Raw genomic sequence first — 17,080 nt, 5'->3', positions numbered from 1 at the left:
TGTTATATATTTTGCTGACTTGTGTACTTACATTATCCCAAATGTTTCGAAGAATGTTTAAATCCAGAGAAATAAGCAATTTTAACTAGTGACACGGACCGTGTCCATAATGTCATTGTGTCGCCTGTCCCCCCCCCCCTCAATGTTTATAGTATTTAAGAATTATTTGAGACAATACTCAAAAACTTAGTCAAAAACAAAAAATAAAAAAGCTGGAATCTTGTTAGATTTATTTGATAAATATAATTTATTATAATGTTTTTTTATCCCCTGTGTTTAATCTATATTTATTAATATAGATGGTTTAAAGAATGAATGTTCTTTGTTTAATGCAATTGAACATCGGCTGTGGGGATGAAGACCACAACTCCCATGATTCCACACTCAGTCACTGCGTCATCAAACTACGCCTTTGTCTCTTTGTTTATTTTGAATACGCGCCCTCTAGCGGCAAAAATTACATATTGTGCCTTTAAAGTGCAATTAAGTGATCAAATATTTCTTTATTGTTGAAAATCAAACTTAGCTTAAATGCTAGAATTAGTAATCATCTCAAAGTACATATATGATTAAAAATAATCAGTACCCTAACTCAGCCACTACATCTTTTATGCCTCTCCAAACAATTCCACATTTTCCTCTGCAATGTTAACATTACCTCATAAGTTTAAGATAATATTATATATATTTAGAAATGGTATAACCTAATAAAATCAGTCAGGGATCAGTAAAGACCTTCATGTAAGCGTTACCTACACTCAGATCCATATTAAATGTAATGGTAGAGTTTGTTTCTATAGCAGACATTTAGATATTTTAAGCATACTTTTAGGGCTATTATACATCATATAATATTTACACGTTTTAAGTGGTTCACCAGCAAATAATGAACAAATGTTACATGTGGCATGTGTAAAAGATCATATAAACCTGCTTATCAGTGTGTTCCGAGTAATCATGCCAAAGCAGAAAGAAAACAACTACAATCTCTGACAAAACCCTTGATACACTCTGCTTTCAACAGAATGCTAGTTGTTTCATATACGATGTGTTTTATAAGTAGTCAGCTATTGTTTGTGTTTGAGTTCCTGGCTGAATGTCAGAGGTGCTGCGCCTATTCTATCTTTAGTAACAGTTTTGCGTCACAAGGTGATCAGAAAAAGTAAAGTCATTATTTGTGGATTATTAATCAGAGAGGATTTTAAACAGTGATATTTATACAGTCTGTTTATAAAACACTTATGGGAGCAGGGAGTTGTACATTTCCGATTCACACACTTGTGTAAAAGAAGTGTCCTTAATTTTTGATTAAATATACACTTCAAATGTTATAAGCACAGTATATTTAAAAAAAAAAACTGTACATGCATACACTGTAAAAAATGATTGTGATTTTAACAGTAAAAGACTGTAAAAATGCTACAGTAAAAACCTGTTAACTGGTTAACAGTAAGTTTCCATACTATATTCGGTGAATACATGTAATTACATTTAATGTGATTTTACAGTTACTGCTGTTAAAAATACGGTTTTTGGAAGTGAAAAAGAAAAAGTCATTGTATAATTTACAGTGAAAAACCGTAAATTGACACTCCCAGAATTCCCTGCATGACACTTCATATTTTATATTTTAAAAAAAAATTTTTTTTTATAACGTTTCTTCTTAGTTTTTTCTTATCAGTTGTGTACACTAGGGTTTAATCTTACATCTAATGTTGTTAAATGAATGTTTATTGCATTATTTCAGTATCATGTGTGTCACCATGATGGGGTTTAGTGTTTGTATATACCTTCTATATATAAGTATTGCCCTCCTCAGCTCGTAGAAAAGCTGTTTGGGATGAGCTTTGGTTCATCATGTGACTTTCTCATAGTTTTTGGTGGTTAGTGGTTATCAGTGCATTACAATGGCACAAAACAGATATTAACCCTTCAATATGTTGGTTTATTAACATTACATCAGTTAATGAAATACGGTATTTTATTGTGAATTTAAGTCTGTAAAACCTAAAATGTTGCTACCATATTTCTTACGGTGAAGTTCTGGCAACCACAGCTGCCGGTATTTTACTGTAAATGTCACAGATTTTTTTTTACAGTGTATAATAGCCTATAATAAAATGAAGGGCCACTAAAGTGTACTTAAATAAAGCTCATTTTTATGACTGTTTGCTAACAGACTTTTAAAAAGTGCACTTTGTAATAATGGCAAATTAAAAGTTTTGCTTTACAGGATGTTTTAATTCCTGTTTTTGTTTTAATCATTTTTTGTCGTGCTTGAAAGTACTTAATTATAATTTTAACTGTGTTATACGATAAAACATTAAAAGTTACTATATTTTAAAGGTACTGAATTGCAACTTCATTGCAACTATTTTAAATACATGGCATACATTTAAGTAGAAATGACATTAAAGTATATTTTAGTTCATCATAAATCCTTGTCAGCACATTCTTCAGTACACTTTAACTACACAAGAAAATACTTCAGTACAGTGAAGTTGCATTTAATATAAGTTTAAACTATAATGTCATTTCATTAATTGCAATTGAATCAAATATGGCAAAGTGTTCTATTTTTCAAAAGGGTATATATAGCAATAGACAAATCACCTGCATGTGGTTTGTTTGCACGTTTGCTAGATGCTTCAGATTGCTTGCGTTTGTTTTTAACACAATCTGTCTCTAAGTGTTGAAGAACACAGATACAATCTACTCATAAGCAATCAATTTGGTCATTTAAACACTAATGAGGAATCGATGAACAACTTATCTGGCTGTTCTACTTTCTATTAATCTCTCCATATCAATCTTTTGTGCATGTGTGCATGTTTTTTTTTTTTTTGTAACCAGAGAATTTGAGTAAGACGAATCCTGGCAACCATTAACGTCCTACACAATCATAAGAAGAGACTGAATAATAGTATTAAAAACTGAGATTCTATTACAACATTCAAATTTTAAAGCAATAGATCACCCAAAAAAAATACAATTTGTTGAAATGGCACACACCCTCAGGTTTGTTTTTTGAATTAGTTTCTTCATCAGAACAGATCTGGAGAAATTTAGCATTACATCACTTGCTCATCAATGGATGCTCTGCAGTGAATGGGTGCCGTCAGAATGAGAGTCCAAACAGCTGATAAAAAAACATCTCAATAATTTAAACAGACAATATTAACTTGCTAAAAGTATCGACAAAAATGTAAAATTAACAATAGAATAGAATAGAGTTTTGCATGACAGCAGCATGAAAAACACCAATTTACTGCTACAAGATTCTATTTAAAGTTCATAATTACGGTAGGAAATTTACAAAATATCTTCATGGAACATGATCTTTACTTAATATCCTAATGGTTTTTGGCATAAAAGAAAAATCGATCATTTTGACCCATACAATGTATTGTTGGCTAATGCTACAGATATACCCCAGCGATTTAAGACTGGTTTTGTGCTCCAGGGTCACAAATAAGAAATAATAATCTCACATTGTTGGTGCATAAAAATGGTTTAATAAGTCCATTCAGCACCTAAAATACACTGCACTTCAAACACTATGAGAATGTGCTACAATGTCACACCAATTCCTTTGATCCCCATCTAGTGGAAACATCACAATTAAACAAGAGGTGACAAGAGTGAACAGAGCAGAAAATACACAGATGTTGTGTAAAAGAGGTATACGAAAGTAAATAAACCATAGAAGAGAAACAAAATGCTTTGGTTCATTAGATCTGTAATAAAATGCTCCTTGGATTATGACTGTATTGTAACAAATTCAGATTCTTGAGAGATACTAAAAATGACAATCCGTGAGTCTGGTGAGTGCGTAACGTACGACAATAATAACTATTAGCTGAATTATTAAGCTTTGTGAAACAACAATGGCAAGCAAACAAAGGGTCAAAGATGACGCATAAAAGCTCTATTCGAACTCTCCCCATTTAAACCTGGTTATCCTCTCTCTCTCACCTATTTATTGGTAATCGAAGGATACAGAATGATTATATGAAAGATGAAATCATGGTTTCTCACACACAAAACCTCATCCTGCACTGAAATGTATTTTTTAGATGTACTAGTGTACTAGCACCAATGACATTAATCAGGAATATACAACATATCAACAGGGAAATAACTCATGCCACTGTTTGATATTAACAGTGAACACAAATTTTTTTTTCTTTAATAGGATGTACAGTAAGAGATCAAGCCCAACTTATCTGTTAAGATATTATTACTATTTTTCATTCTCTTGTGAGCATGGAGGTTCAATATAGATATTGTGTTATCAGATTACACACATTACTAACACTCAAGAGGCCAAATGAACTGTGGGAATATTTTACATTATGTAACATATATGAACATATCATACAGAGAATTTTGTTTGTTAGTAGGTTAGCTCAATAGAAGTACTCATTATTGCAGATCAGTGGTGGGTTTGATGGCATTTTTCAATTAACATGATATTACCCGCACTATAGTTTGTTGGTTGTAGATGACAGCTGATAATGATTTAAAGCTGTCTTGCATTAAATGGATCCAGCTATGCATGCTTGCATTGTTTACATACATTTTTCCCTGCAAGATGTGCAACATTTTTTTTTTGTTTGAGCTATGATTACATTTACACCAATCATGCTATGATCTTTCTGCATTCGTTAATGTTATTTTTTTCATCATGTACTTTATTCTGATACACCCTGCAAAAACGGCTGAGTTTGCAAGGCAGCAAATTAATTGTCAAGCTTCCCACATACCTTGATCAATGAATTTTAATGATTTTTTTTTCAGTTGTTACTACATAAAAAAAGCAATTTTATAGAGATTGCACCTAGAATATTTCTAGCAAATAAAATATTCTAGATCTGTGCATTATTAGAAAAAAAAATAAAATCTATATTCACTCATTTCTATGACTTCCTTTCCAGGCCTGTAAATCACAATGTTCAAAGTCCCTGAAATTCCCTGAAAGTTTTACATGTTTGTGGGAAAGCCAAATACAGTTACATTTCTAGCCTGTGCAAAATTTCATTCACACAGAGCCAAAAAATCGAAACATCGGTTTGATTCATGCTACATTAAAGCTGTTTTGCCATTGCAAGCATCAATATACACAGCACACAGTGTAAACGATTAATACATAGACAGTGTGAATGATTAAATATATGCAAGGAAGAATGCAAGCATTCACCAATCACGATTCATTGTTCAAACAGATGCAAGAAAGAAGACCAATTACCATTCAATATGCAAATTATATGATGACATCTGTGCTGCCAGTTAACGTTTAAGTGATTCTATCAAAAGGAGAATTATCTTACTTTTTTAAAGATGAAAGTTAACAATAACAGATAAAACAAGCAAGGTGAAATTAGTGGTTCAGGCTAAATTAATTGGAGAAGTTTCAAATTTAGGGTTAAGTTTTGACCCTGAATATTTGAAGAATATCTGTGTGCTGCTTTGCAAACACTGTAAGTCTTCAGTTGTCAGACAAGAAGAAACTCTGCAGGTAATACAATGTTAAAGCAATGGTTCACCTCAAAATGAAAATTCACTCTCATGTCTTTTGAAACCCACAACTTTTAAACATGTTTCTTTAAAGATGTGGAATGCAAAAGGATAAAATAATAGTAGGATGTCTAAATTGCTCTTTTCATAACATTAACGGGTGATCACAGTAGTCAAGCAATATTTTTAATGGATGACATAAATGTATGACTTCAAAAGACTTGGAATATAGTGCACAAGTTATACGTACCACTCTTGTTTTTGCTTTTATAGTGATTTTTTGTCCTTTTTGGAGCTTGACAACCCTGGTCCCCATCCATTTTCATTGTACCAAAGAAAGTCAGGTAACATTTTATTTTAAGGTGTCCTTGTTACACATTACATGTACTTACTATTATAATAACAATACATTTTGCAGAATTACATGCAAGTAACCCTAAGCCAAACCCTAATCCTAACCCTACCATAAAGTAAATTCATGTAGTTAATTAATATTACTAAGTACTTAATTACTCTGTAACAAGGACACCTGAAAATAATGTGTAACCGAAAGTTATGGGTTTGGAACAACATGAGGGAGCAAATGAATTTCTATTTTTGGTTGAACCCTTTTTTTTTTTAAGTATGATGATAATGGCCTATTTTACAAAGCCCTATCATGTTGATTTCATACATCACTAAAATACAAAAACCCTTGCTGCTAAAACCTCACTCATCTCTACAATATACATACAGATCACATGAGCACAAAGCATCAAACGTCTGTTAAAGAGTCAATGGGCGCCACTTGAGGTTCAGTGGGAGGGCTGGGGATTTCTTCTATCGGTTCAGATTTGGGTTCAGGTTCACGCTCAGGCATTGGCTCCACCTCTGACACCACCACTTCCACCTGTAGGGTTTGAATGAGTGGGTAAAAGCAGACGTTTGATTGGTTGACAGGGTCAAGAACTAGCAGAGAGTTAAATATGAGAAAGCAACGGATTGACTTGCTCTAACTTCACATTAGATGTTTTCCAAAACCAAGCAAGGTTGAATCCCAACTGAAATCTGAAAGTGCTCCTGGTGTACCTGAGGTTGGCTAGGGGTGACGGCCTCGGGCTGAGATGGGGCAGCACGCTGTCTAAAACCAGGAAGCTGCGGAAAAACATAGGGATCACTATAAAACAAATAAAAATATTTCTGAACACCACTCTACATGCTAAGTCATTTTAGAAAAAGAAGCACATTTATACTAGAAGTTGACCAAATCTGTTACACTAATTATCATGTAATAAATACAATGCAGGGTTGGAAATTAATGGGGGCTTGGGGCAAAAATGCCACCAAAATGAACAAAAACACCCCACAGATTTAACAAACGTGGCAAAAAATGTCTCTGCAGAATTAAACTAAATCTTATGATTGTTGTGATTAAAGTGAAATGCGAAATGACATGGAAAGTGTTGATTTCGGCATTTCATTTAGTTCTACTTATGTTTCATCAAAGATTTAGTTTTACGTGTTGTTTTTCTGCAGTATTATGGCCAGTCACAGATGTTTACGAGTGCACGAATGGCCAATCAAAACCACTTAGATTAGTGCTGAAAATGAGTTTTGTTGAGTGTGCACATTCAGACTGAATTATGCACTATTGTGAATTCTGTCATCATAAACAACAAAGTGCAGATACTATGCAAAAAGAGATACATTATGCACTGTGGACAGCTTCGTTCATTATAACAAGAGAACCCCTTCTAGGGAACTCGTGCTGCGTCCTCATAGTGTACGTTAGAGGAAGCAGTGTATCGTTCCCTCTCAGGGAACCATGGTTACATGCGTAACCCGAGACGTTCCCCTTCTAGGGAACTCACGCAATAGAAGCAAAAGTGTTTTGCAATACAATATGCAGTGCTTGAAGTGGGCCGGTACGCACCGGTACGCAGTACCGGCACTTCTGTATTTTAGCCTTTAGCGTACTGGCACTTTTTCGTGCGTACCGGCACTTCTGACATGTTGCCGGTACTCAAAGTCAAAGCGTCAGTGTCTGGTGAAATAACAGTATATAAATCACACTACCAGGAGGGGTCACCTCTCATCTCGACAAATTGCGTGAATGAATGCAAGCGGAGTCGGTCTACCACAGGGGTTGTCGCTTTTCCACTCTCTAGCCAGTGCGAGCCAGGGCTAACAACGAGCCGGGCGGGGCCAATGCTACGCTTCCACTGTCGGACCAGCGCTACTCTAAAAGCCCACCCTTAACACCCCTCTCTGAAGCAAACGGCACACAGCATCATTTCACCAGCGAGGAGATGAATAAATGAAAACTATCGCAAAACGAACTTGACAGAAGCGGACATTTCGTCCTTATAAATATTTAAAAAGTCTCCAGCATCGATATTTTACCAATGATTTACGATTAAAAAAGTTACAGTGACAGTAATTTATTACTTTGTGTCAGAAGTGTGCATCAGTGATGCTCAATCCAAATAATATATTTAATTATTTTACATATAATGAGAAAACACACTTGTTCAGTCACGGCTGCTCCATTTATTTGTAATCACAAAAATGCATAAAACAACGCAGTCCATTTAAGTCCAAAGGCATACACGTATAACACAATAGAAAAACGTTGATAAACCCATGTTTGCGTCAACTTCTTTAGAAAGATGGAGAATTCATATACATTTTCAAAGAAATAATATAATGTGAGGATGTTTGGGCGCTGTCCTGTTTCACAATAGGCTACTGTTATCCTTTCAGCCAAATTGTGTGAGGTGCAAAAGCATGTCGGGAGAAGTAGAATAATAATTAAATACTAATTTGAATCAGTACATTATAACGAAAACAATACCTTAAAAATGAAAAGAAGCAGGTTTTTGCGATCATTAATGGAAACCGATAAACTCCTGGAATGTCCAAGGATCCAGTAAGCGAATTCAAACAGTTGGACAAACACAGCGCTAATGCAGAGAAAAAACACGGCCAATTTCATCAGAGATTGTGGAGAGAATAGTGACTCACGTCCAGATGTCAGTAAATTATTCTTTTCATTGTGTATTTGGATTAAAAGCAAGAATGTTTTATAATGGACGCTGGCTGGCTGAGGTGTTATGCGGTGGTAAGAAGTTTAGCGATTCTGAATGTATCCAGTGGAGGTTTAGTGGTCTTTGACGTCTCCCTGTGGTCCTGTTTGGTATCGCAGCTTGACTTGTGGTTATTTGTATTGAAAACGTTTTTGTAATTACTGATTGATTGCGGCACTATACATAGCCTACATTGTGAATTATGAAAATTAAAAAGTAGTTATTTAATATAAAAAATTAAAATAAATAAATAAGGGGGGGGGTACCAGCAATTCTTTTTTCCACTTCAAGCACTGATAATATGAACACAATAAGTACATTGTACTTGTTATTTGATGTACATTCATAGTAGTTAAGGCCACCTAATATAAAGTGGGACTTTCAGGATTTCCCCCATTTATTCAGATAGGACTGGGTCTTGGATGCACGAAATAGCTTCCCGAGGCATTGCAAATATGGCTGCTGAGTGAACAGACTTTCCTTGAAAGGGACTTTGGTGATGGGCAATATTTTTTTGCTCACTTTCAATAAAATTTATTGCTAGTGTGAAAATACATTTTATTTTTCATCTTAGTAAGATGACAAATGTGAAATCTTGATTTTTTTATATGTAAAAAAAATCAATAAATTATATTTATCAACATTAATAATCATTGTTACAATATCAATAGTAATAACCAACAAATAATTTTTTTTTCAAAATGTTGTTCCTGTTTTTTAATTTTATAATTTATATACTTTGTGTAGGCTATTTAAAATCATAATTAAGCTCATATCATTATGCAACTGTTATGTAAATACATTACCAATAAAATTTAATTGGTAACAATTGATAGTATTCTGATTTAAGTATTTGACATGAAGACAGACAACACAGATACATTAAAAAAATTATTAATTTCTGACTCTGCCATACAATCACCAAAATCAACATACTCTCTCAATCCTACTATTTCATTGTGCATGTGTTTAACTGACCTGCATGCCACCTTTAGCCAGAGCATTGAGTCCAAACAAGATTGTTACAATGCAGATCGCCAACTCCACCACCAGAAACAGAACCAGTGTGGCCAAGAAGCCATCGATTAAGAGCTGACAGCAGCCAAAAGAGACAGAAAAACAACAATCTAAGGCATAATAATAGACACATCCATCAAAGCTGACATGCTTGTCCACATGTTTGTAAGATGCCAAAGAGATTTCCGCTTTCAGTAAGTTACAAACATGGACAAGCACATAGGTTAAAGCAGATATTGTTGAAATATTGAAAAAGATTAGCAAAAGAGCGACCATCTGAGTTTTCATAGCACATCTGCAAATAATTAAAGGTATCTTTCATTCTGAAGCATTTTCAGACAACTGGCCCAAAGTGCAAAACTGACAACACAATCTTCAAAATAACCCACACCCTGCTACCACATGCATTCACTCTCCTTCAAATATACACAGAGCTACTGGTCATGTTTTTTAAAAAGATCCTGAACTGTAGAGTGAATTCAGGCAAATTGGACCAATTTTTGTGATGCTGTCACACTGGTGACCCAGTTTAACTGAATTAACATACTATGTTTTATGCTTGAATTGCCTTAAAAAACAAAAATGTTACTTTCAATGTACCTGTTTTTTTTTTCTTGCATTATCAGCATATAATTAAGCACATTCATGTAAACAAAGGCAAACATAAAGGTAAGAATTACTTACTTTACTATTTCTCTCGACAGTATAAGTGCACTTCCTGTAACAATATTGTTGCTTTGGAAAAGCAGACACAAAAGACAAAATTATGTTGAATTTTGTAAATGCAGCTATAAAGCTATTATTCATATACAAATGTAGCTGCAAGCACACCCAATTAGCCAATTTAGAAAAACTGTTACAGTTTTTTGGCTTCCTTGACAAACGACAGTGCCCTCAGAAAGGTTTTGGACTTCTGAGATTGGAACAAGCCCCATAGGACATAGACATAATTGGACAGCTAATATTAAATATGTTTCTTACTGAAAGAAATCATTCACTTTTTTCCCAGATACCTTTTGAGTTTTTAGTTGGTGTCAGACCAAGGACCAGATTTACTAAACAGGGCAAATTAGCACGAGAGTACAATCCCATAAAAGTGCTGATGGGAGTGGGAGGTTAATATATGCTGTTTCTGGATGTTAAATGATGGCGGAAATACCAGTAAACTGACTAGCGCATACATTATTAAATCACCTTGCATGATTCATTTAAATTCACTGCGTTTTTAATGTTTTTAATGCCAAAAGAGGGTTAGTGCTGGTGCAATCTGTTAGTAAATCTTGCCCAAAGAATGTTAATGTGGCTTGCCATCACTGGGATCAAAACATAAAAAAGCAATTACAAACATAAGCATCAGTCAAAAATTTACAGTACCAAAAAAAAAAAAAAACCCAGACCAAAGACAACTTCAAACCAAGAAAACAGCAATATTCCATCTTAATATTCCATTTTATAATTTTATATTTTAGCTTTCAAGACCATTATGGAAATTCTTTTCATTTTCCATTTTAGATCTAAAATAATTTGTGTTTAAAAATGTTTCACTTTACTGTCCAAATACCTTATTTCAATTTCCAATCAAATTGCTTTCCAATTTAAAGCAATTTAATAAAGTATAAGTTGCATTTACACAATCCCACATCAAATCAGAAGTCAGTACCCCAAGTAACAACATTACCTGTCTTTTTTCACTTTATATTTCATTCAAAAGCTTTATATTTATTCCAACATAATCCTTCAATTCATTAAGCTCCAAAAATTAAACAGAAGGTCTAATCAAATGGTACGTATAATTTTAATGTAAGGTTTAAGCAAACCAAAATTATACTATGAAACAACTTCCAACTTTGAAAGCACTAATTTGACTTTATATAAAAAAGCAGACAAACAGGTCTTTACTGAAGATTTACAAAAAATCTTCAACCATGTGAAGTATACGAACCTGACTTTTTGACAGACACACATTATTATTAAAACTTTTGAAGATGCTATGTTTTGCACTTCGGTACAGTCCTTTGAAAAGGCATCAAGGAAATTGCTTGAAGAAAAAACTGTAACAAGAAAGTTGATGTGGCCAGTTCCTCACATCATCACCCACTTACAGTGTTTTATCCTTCCCACTGCACCCAAAACTCACCCACATGCATTCATCATCAATATACTGTATGCATACATATCTACAGGACTATGTTTAAATGTGCAAACCCATCTTCCCATAATGCAAGGCGCTCAGCAGCAGAGAGTAGCAGATGTGTGAGCTCACCACAGCATAGATCTCCAGTCTCCTGCAGTGCTCACAGTGGTACGTGTCCTGACGGTAAGGCAGGTGACGAGACAGCAGCCCAAGAACAGCAGTGGAAAACGCTGCACTGACCAGGTGAGCAACCAGTGTGGCTTTTACCTTCACATGGTGGGACAGAAGTTACTGTGCAGCTCATATAACTCATTTACTGTCATTTGATAAAACACTGAAAAATGAAAGCCAATGCAGTACTGAGAAAACAAAAACTGAAATACAATGCCAGTCAACATACTTTTTTTATTAAGATTATTTTCCACAGTCATCAAACTATGAGAATGGAAGCAAATGGAAGCCTGGGAATTATGTAAGGACCAGATCATAACTCTCTTGTACTTCTCTCTTCTTCTTTGTATAGATTAAAGCTCGACAGGTTTCAAGTAGTCCACATGAGTGACTGATATGTAATTATGCGAATGTTGGCTCCAAACTCTCCTGCCAACCTGCTACCAACGTTCACCAACTGCTGAGACCATCACAACTTTCAAAAAGCAGATGAAGACACACCTCTTCTGCAAGCACTTAACTACCACACTTGAACACACTCTTAAAGTAATGCACTTAAAAAAATGTTCTCTAGCTTGCTTCCTAATCTAGTTGTCTTTTTCAATCCTTTATGCATAAGCATTAGGCATTCTCTATCTGCTCCAAAACCAAAATAAACAACACAAAACAAAACAAGAAAACAAAACAAACACCAAACATAACAAAAACAAAACAACTTTTAAGAAAATCAGTATTTATATTTTTCTACAAAATTAATTTCAAACATTTATGCATAAACATTAAGCATTCACTATCTACGGAAGGCGGGGCATAGAGGAGAAACAATAATGTACAGTATGTGGAAAATAATGTGTTTTTTTAACCTTAAACCGCATAAACACATTTCATTACACCAAATACACAAAATAATGTTCTTTTTAGCAGCATCATATGACCCCTTTAAGAAAATCGTAAACAGGCATTATTCATATTTTTCTACAGAACTAATTTCAATCATTTATGCATAACATTAAACATTCACTATCTGCTCCAAAACCAAACGAAACAAAACAAAAACAAAACAAACAAAAACAACTTTTAAGAAACATAAACGAAAAAGGAATCATTTGTATTTTTCTACAAAACTAATCTCAATCAAATGCATAAGCATTAATAAATAAGAGAAACATAAATTTAGTCAAGCGTGTCCAAAATGTTGACTAGTAGTGAGGGTTCAGGGTGGGTAGGTGAGTAGGTTAGTATAGTTTCATTAACTCTGCAAACCTTGAACTTGTACTCACCCAGAACAGAGACGGGAACCGTCCAGCATGGATTAAAATGGATCCAGACACAAGCAACTGATAACAAGAGAATTCTTGAAGTTTGCAACATCCTTAGTGACAACTGGATTCATAATAGATTAAACACCCTGCTTTTAAGGTCCATTAGCACATTCAGCTTACCTGAACAACGATCACTACCACAACAATGACATCAGGAGAGAAGTGAACCTCTTCATAGAGCTGAAGAATGGTGATGCTCAGACACAAGCATAAGACTGCAATGATGATCTGAATGGACTGAAACAACAAAACAACAAACTCAATGAACTTAATGCTGCCAAATAGGCCATTTCAATGGTTTTATACCAGAAAACCAATATACTTTTTTTATTTGATGTCAAAGATTCAGTTTGTTTCGAGAAATATTTTTTGACACTCTAAATAGCTTCAAACATTTGCATAGTCACATTATTACAAAGCCATTCATGCAATCATATTGTATGAAATGTGCAGCACAGTGGCTTACAGTATGAGAAAGAACTCTGGTGCATGGAAGATATTCCTGTACACTTTTTTATGCATTTGGTGTGGGATTTGTTGCAGTGAATGTAACACTCACCCCCAGTGCTTTCGGCTCCACCTTCTGAAATGTCTTGACCTGCTTTGGCGTCAGGTTTCCTGCAGGGCGCATGGGGCCCTGACTCTCAATGCCCATGCTGAGGTCAGTCAGTTTGAGGCCTGGCTATGCTAAAATCAAGAGAATCAGTTGGAGATAAGAAGTGTAAGAATAGCTGGTTTTGAAGAAGAAACTGAACTGAATAGGGAAAAAGAGAGAAATAAGAACGAAGACAGATAAGGACAGTGCATGACAGAATGAAAAGGACAAAAATATGGGTGACTGAGCATTAAATCACATTAACGCTCAAAAAGGTTATGCTCATGGTATCATTTGTGCCTGAACGTCCATTAAAAGGTTACTGATATCAAAAAATCATATTTTTTCCATGCTATCTCTGGCCTAAAGGTCCACCATAGAGGGATGCAGTGATCAGATTAGCCAAATATGGGTTTTTCAATGGACTATTCTTAAATTCATAACCCACAATCTCAAATGTGGTTACTGACTTGTAAAGTTATTTATCGTTACTAACCCTAAACTGACAAAGTGAACACAACTGCTATAGCAAACATCATCACATTACATCCCAATATTTAGTTGATACTCATGTGCTTAAAAAGGGTGCTTAATAGAGAATTAACTTTTAGAAATATTATCAATTTGGCTGCACTGACAGGACTGGATGAGAACTGAACTGAACTGCTTAATGACACTGTTGTCTTCAGTAGAGCTGCCATTGCAGTCGTTTTATTAATAAGGCAATTATTGAATAGATCTGAATCAAGGTTCAAGTCAATTAATCTGAATAATGACACCATTGTTTTCTTTAGAGCTGCTTTATAGCTGGACAAAATTTGTTTCATAATTTGATCAACTCTGTAACACTGACACTGTCATTGAACTGAATCGAATCACTTAACTGACTTGACCTAAATAATGGTAATTATCTTCTGTAGAGATGATTTACAGCTGAAACTGAAGTCATTTTTATAATTGCTGAAACTTTACAATGCTACTAAATTACTCCTGTGGAGCTGTTTGAAACTGTATTGTATAAAGCACTATATAAATAATAGTTTTTTATTTTCATGTCAATAAAACTACATTTAGGAAGAACTCAATTTTCTATAATCCATTAAAATAGAACAGTGATCAATGGAGACACGCAAATTGGCTCATATTCTGAATTCTTGAATTTTTGTGCAAAATAACATAACACTGTCATAACATAACATCAGTGTCATATCACTAATCACTGTAGAAATAACTAGGCTTAAGTTTATATATATTTTACTTTACTTTGTAGAAAGTGTACTTTGCTAGTATTCCATTATGGAACTCTTTTAAAAGATATAGTTCACCCAAAAATTAAAATGTTGTCATCATTTAATCACCTTCATATTGTTATTAAAGGGATAGTTCACCCAAAAATGAAAATTTGATGTTTATCTGCTTACCCCCAGGGCATCCAAGATGTAGGTGACTTTGTTTCTTCAGTAGAACACATTTGACGATTTTTAACGCCAACTGTTGCAGTCTATCAGTCGTATAATGCAGGGCAATGGTAACACATTATACGACTGATAGACTGCAACAGTTGGAGTTAAAAATCATAATTTGTGTTCTACTGAAGAAACAAAGTCACCTGCATCTTGGATGCCCTGGGGGTAAGCAGATAAACATCAAATTTTCATTTTTGGATGAACTATCCCTTTAACCTGAGGAGATATTTTGAGGAATCTAACTAGATTTGAATTGAGGTTTTTGTTTCCAAAGAGTTCCATCATATTTTTGTCAATATAATGGAAGTCAATGGGAACTAAACTGTTTGGTTACCAACACTACACACAATATTTTGCGCTCTGCAGAAAAAAAGATTATTTGGTGATGAAAAAGTCATACAGGTTTTGAATGACATGAGGGTGAGTAAATGATGACAGAATGTTAATTTTTGAATGGACTATCCCTTTAATATTTTGTAGAGATGCATCACATGACAAGATGATTTTTTTACCAAAAAAAAAAAAAGGTTCAAACCAGTCATTTATACTTCCACCAGTCCAAAAACCCATCCTAAACAGTATACATCCCTCTGAACTCTCATAAGCCTCTCCAGAGAGTGTCTAGACACCTTTTCAAATAAGACAGCCTCTCTGAGGAATAAGACAAGCCCACAAGTTCCTACAAAAACTGGTTACTCCATTAACCCCATCATAAAGGAGAGGTTTTTTAGTTTCATTTAGTATAAAATATGATATATACAGCAACTAAGATCTCCAAAGGGATTCGCCAATGTGTCAGTTTGAGAAAACCCCAAATATAGCCTCCAGTAGGCATATCTTTACAGTAGACTACTGCATACAGTATTACATATTTCATCAGCACTAGACCATTTTAAATCTATATAAGGATTATAACATTTTAAGAGCGCATTTTTACACATTTCTGAGTCTTCTGCGTGCATTTTTTCTACTGTTTTACATTTCACATGTTCAACGGATGAGATATTAAACGGTTTCTTGGCCTCGAAGGCAAGAGGCGCAGCCAAAAATAGACGCAGGGCAAAACGCGCAGCTTCATCAGTCTCCTCACATCCGCAGTGTCCCGCACTATGACAGCATGCAACTTTATCTCGGAGCATAACTGCGCCACGAATAACGCTAAACAGAGCGACTCACCCCAGTGCTGTATTGTCTACGGCTTCCCAAACCCTAAAGGCGTGTAACCTTCAGCGCTGTCATACATAGGTGGGGCGGCGCGCGCGTTCGTCCTGTCCCAAATCGAGATTCATTCAAACACACGACACGTGTGATGCCACTTACCTCTGAGGCTCAAGAAAAACGCGTTGATTCTGCTTTTCTTCTTTAAAGGCGAAAGTGCAGCCTTCAGTTATTCCATCCGCGTTGCAGCTGAAGGGAAACAACTAGTTAATTGTAGAGGTGTGTGACACGCGGCTCACGCGCAGTACCGCAGTGAGGAGGCGGCGGTATGGAGGCAGACTCAAAGTGATGCGGCGCTATGGCAACTTCCAGCACTCACTAACGCTCATTTTATATATATATATATATTTTTTTTTTTTGTAATTATTATTTTCTTCCATTTTTAATACCAGCAGTATAACAGCAGTTACAGTTCAATAAACAATATCTAGTAGCTTACGTTTCAGACAAAAAATAACTTATTTTATAGTCTATACACTTTTAACGAGAGACCAACCATCCGACTAAAAGCTATAGCCTACTATTCTGAGTACAAATCAATTAATTTACACTGCCGGTCGAAAGTTTGGGATTTT

General features: G+C 34.9%; 1 protein-coding gene across 2 annotated transcripts; it reads right to left on the bottom strand.

Moving 5' to 3' along the window:
* Nucleotides 1-6,010: 6,010 nt before the first annotated feature.
* LOC107710627 (high affinity immunoglobulin epsilon receptor subunit beta-like) lies at nucleotides 6,011-16,758 on the bottom strand. 2 transcript variants are annotated; one of them, XM_016519039.1, is made up of 9 exons: nucleotides 16,608-16,758; nucleotides 13,786-13,913; nucleotides 13,347-13,463; nucleotides 13,185-13,241; nucleotides 11,863-12,000; nucleotides 10,284-10,334; nucleotides 9,561-9,674; nucleotides 6,586-6,651; nucleotides 6,011-6,406 (listed from the first exon to the last, which is right to left on the bottom strand). In XM_016519039.1, exons 2-9 carry the CDS (start codon nucleotides 13,879-13,881, stop codon nucleotides 6,272-6,274), a joined length of 774 nt encoding a protein of 257 aa, XP_016374525.1. In that variant the 5' UTR covers nucleotides 13,882-13,913; nucleotides 16,608-16,758; the 3' UTR covers nucleotides 6,011-6,271. The 2 variants fall into 2 exon arrangements, with proteins under 2 accessions (XP_016374525.1, XP_016381845.1); XM_016526359.1 differs by lacking the exon at nucleotides 10,284-10,334.
* Nucleotides 16,759-17,080: the final 322 nt, after the last annotated feature.

Source organism: Sinocyclocheilus rhinocerous, unplaced genomic scaffold (assembly GCF_001515625.1).
Source record: "Sinocyclocheilus rhinocerous isolate Xijiao unplaced genomic scaffold, SAMN03320098_v1.1 scaffold1242, whole genome shotgun sequence".
Taxonomy (NCBI): domain Eukaryota; kingdom Metazoa; phylum Chordata; class Actinopteri; order Cypriniformes; family Cyprinidae; genus Sinocyclocheilus; species Sinocyclocheilus rhinocerous.
This window is presented reverse-complemented; position numbering and strand designations above follow the sequence as displayed.

Excerpts from the sequence above, each read along its gene's own strand:
- LOC107710627 (XM_016519039.1), bottom strand. The coding sequence starts at position 13,881 with ATGGGCATTGAGAGTCAGGGCCCCATGCGCCCTGCAGGAAACCTGACG. Across the intron at positions 12,001-13,184 it reads GGTTCCCGTCTCTGTTCTGG|GTAAAAGCCACACTGGTTGC; the intron begins GTGAGTACAAGT and ends CACCATGTGAAG. Across the intron at positions 6,652-9,560 it reads TGGCTAAAGGTGGCATGCAG|CTTCCTGGTTTTAGACAGCG; the intron begins GTCAGTTAAACA and ends GTTTTTCCGCAG.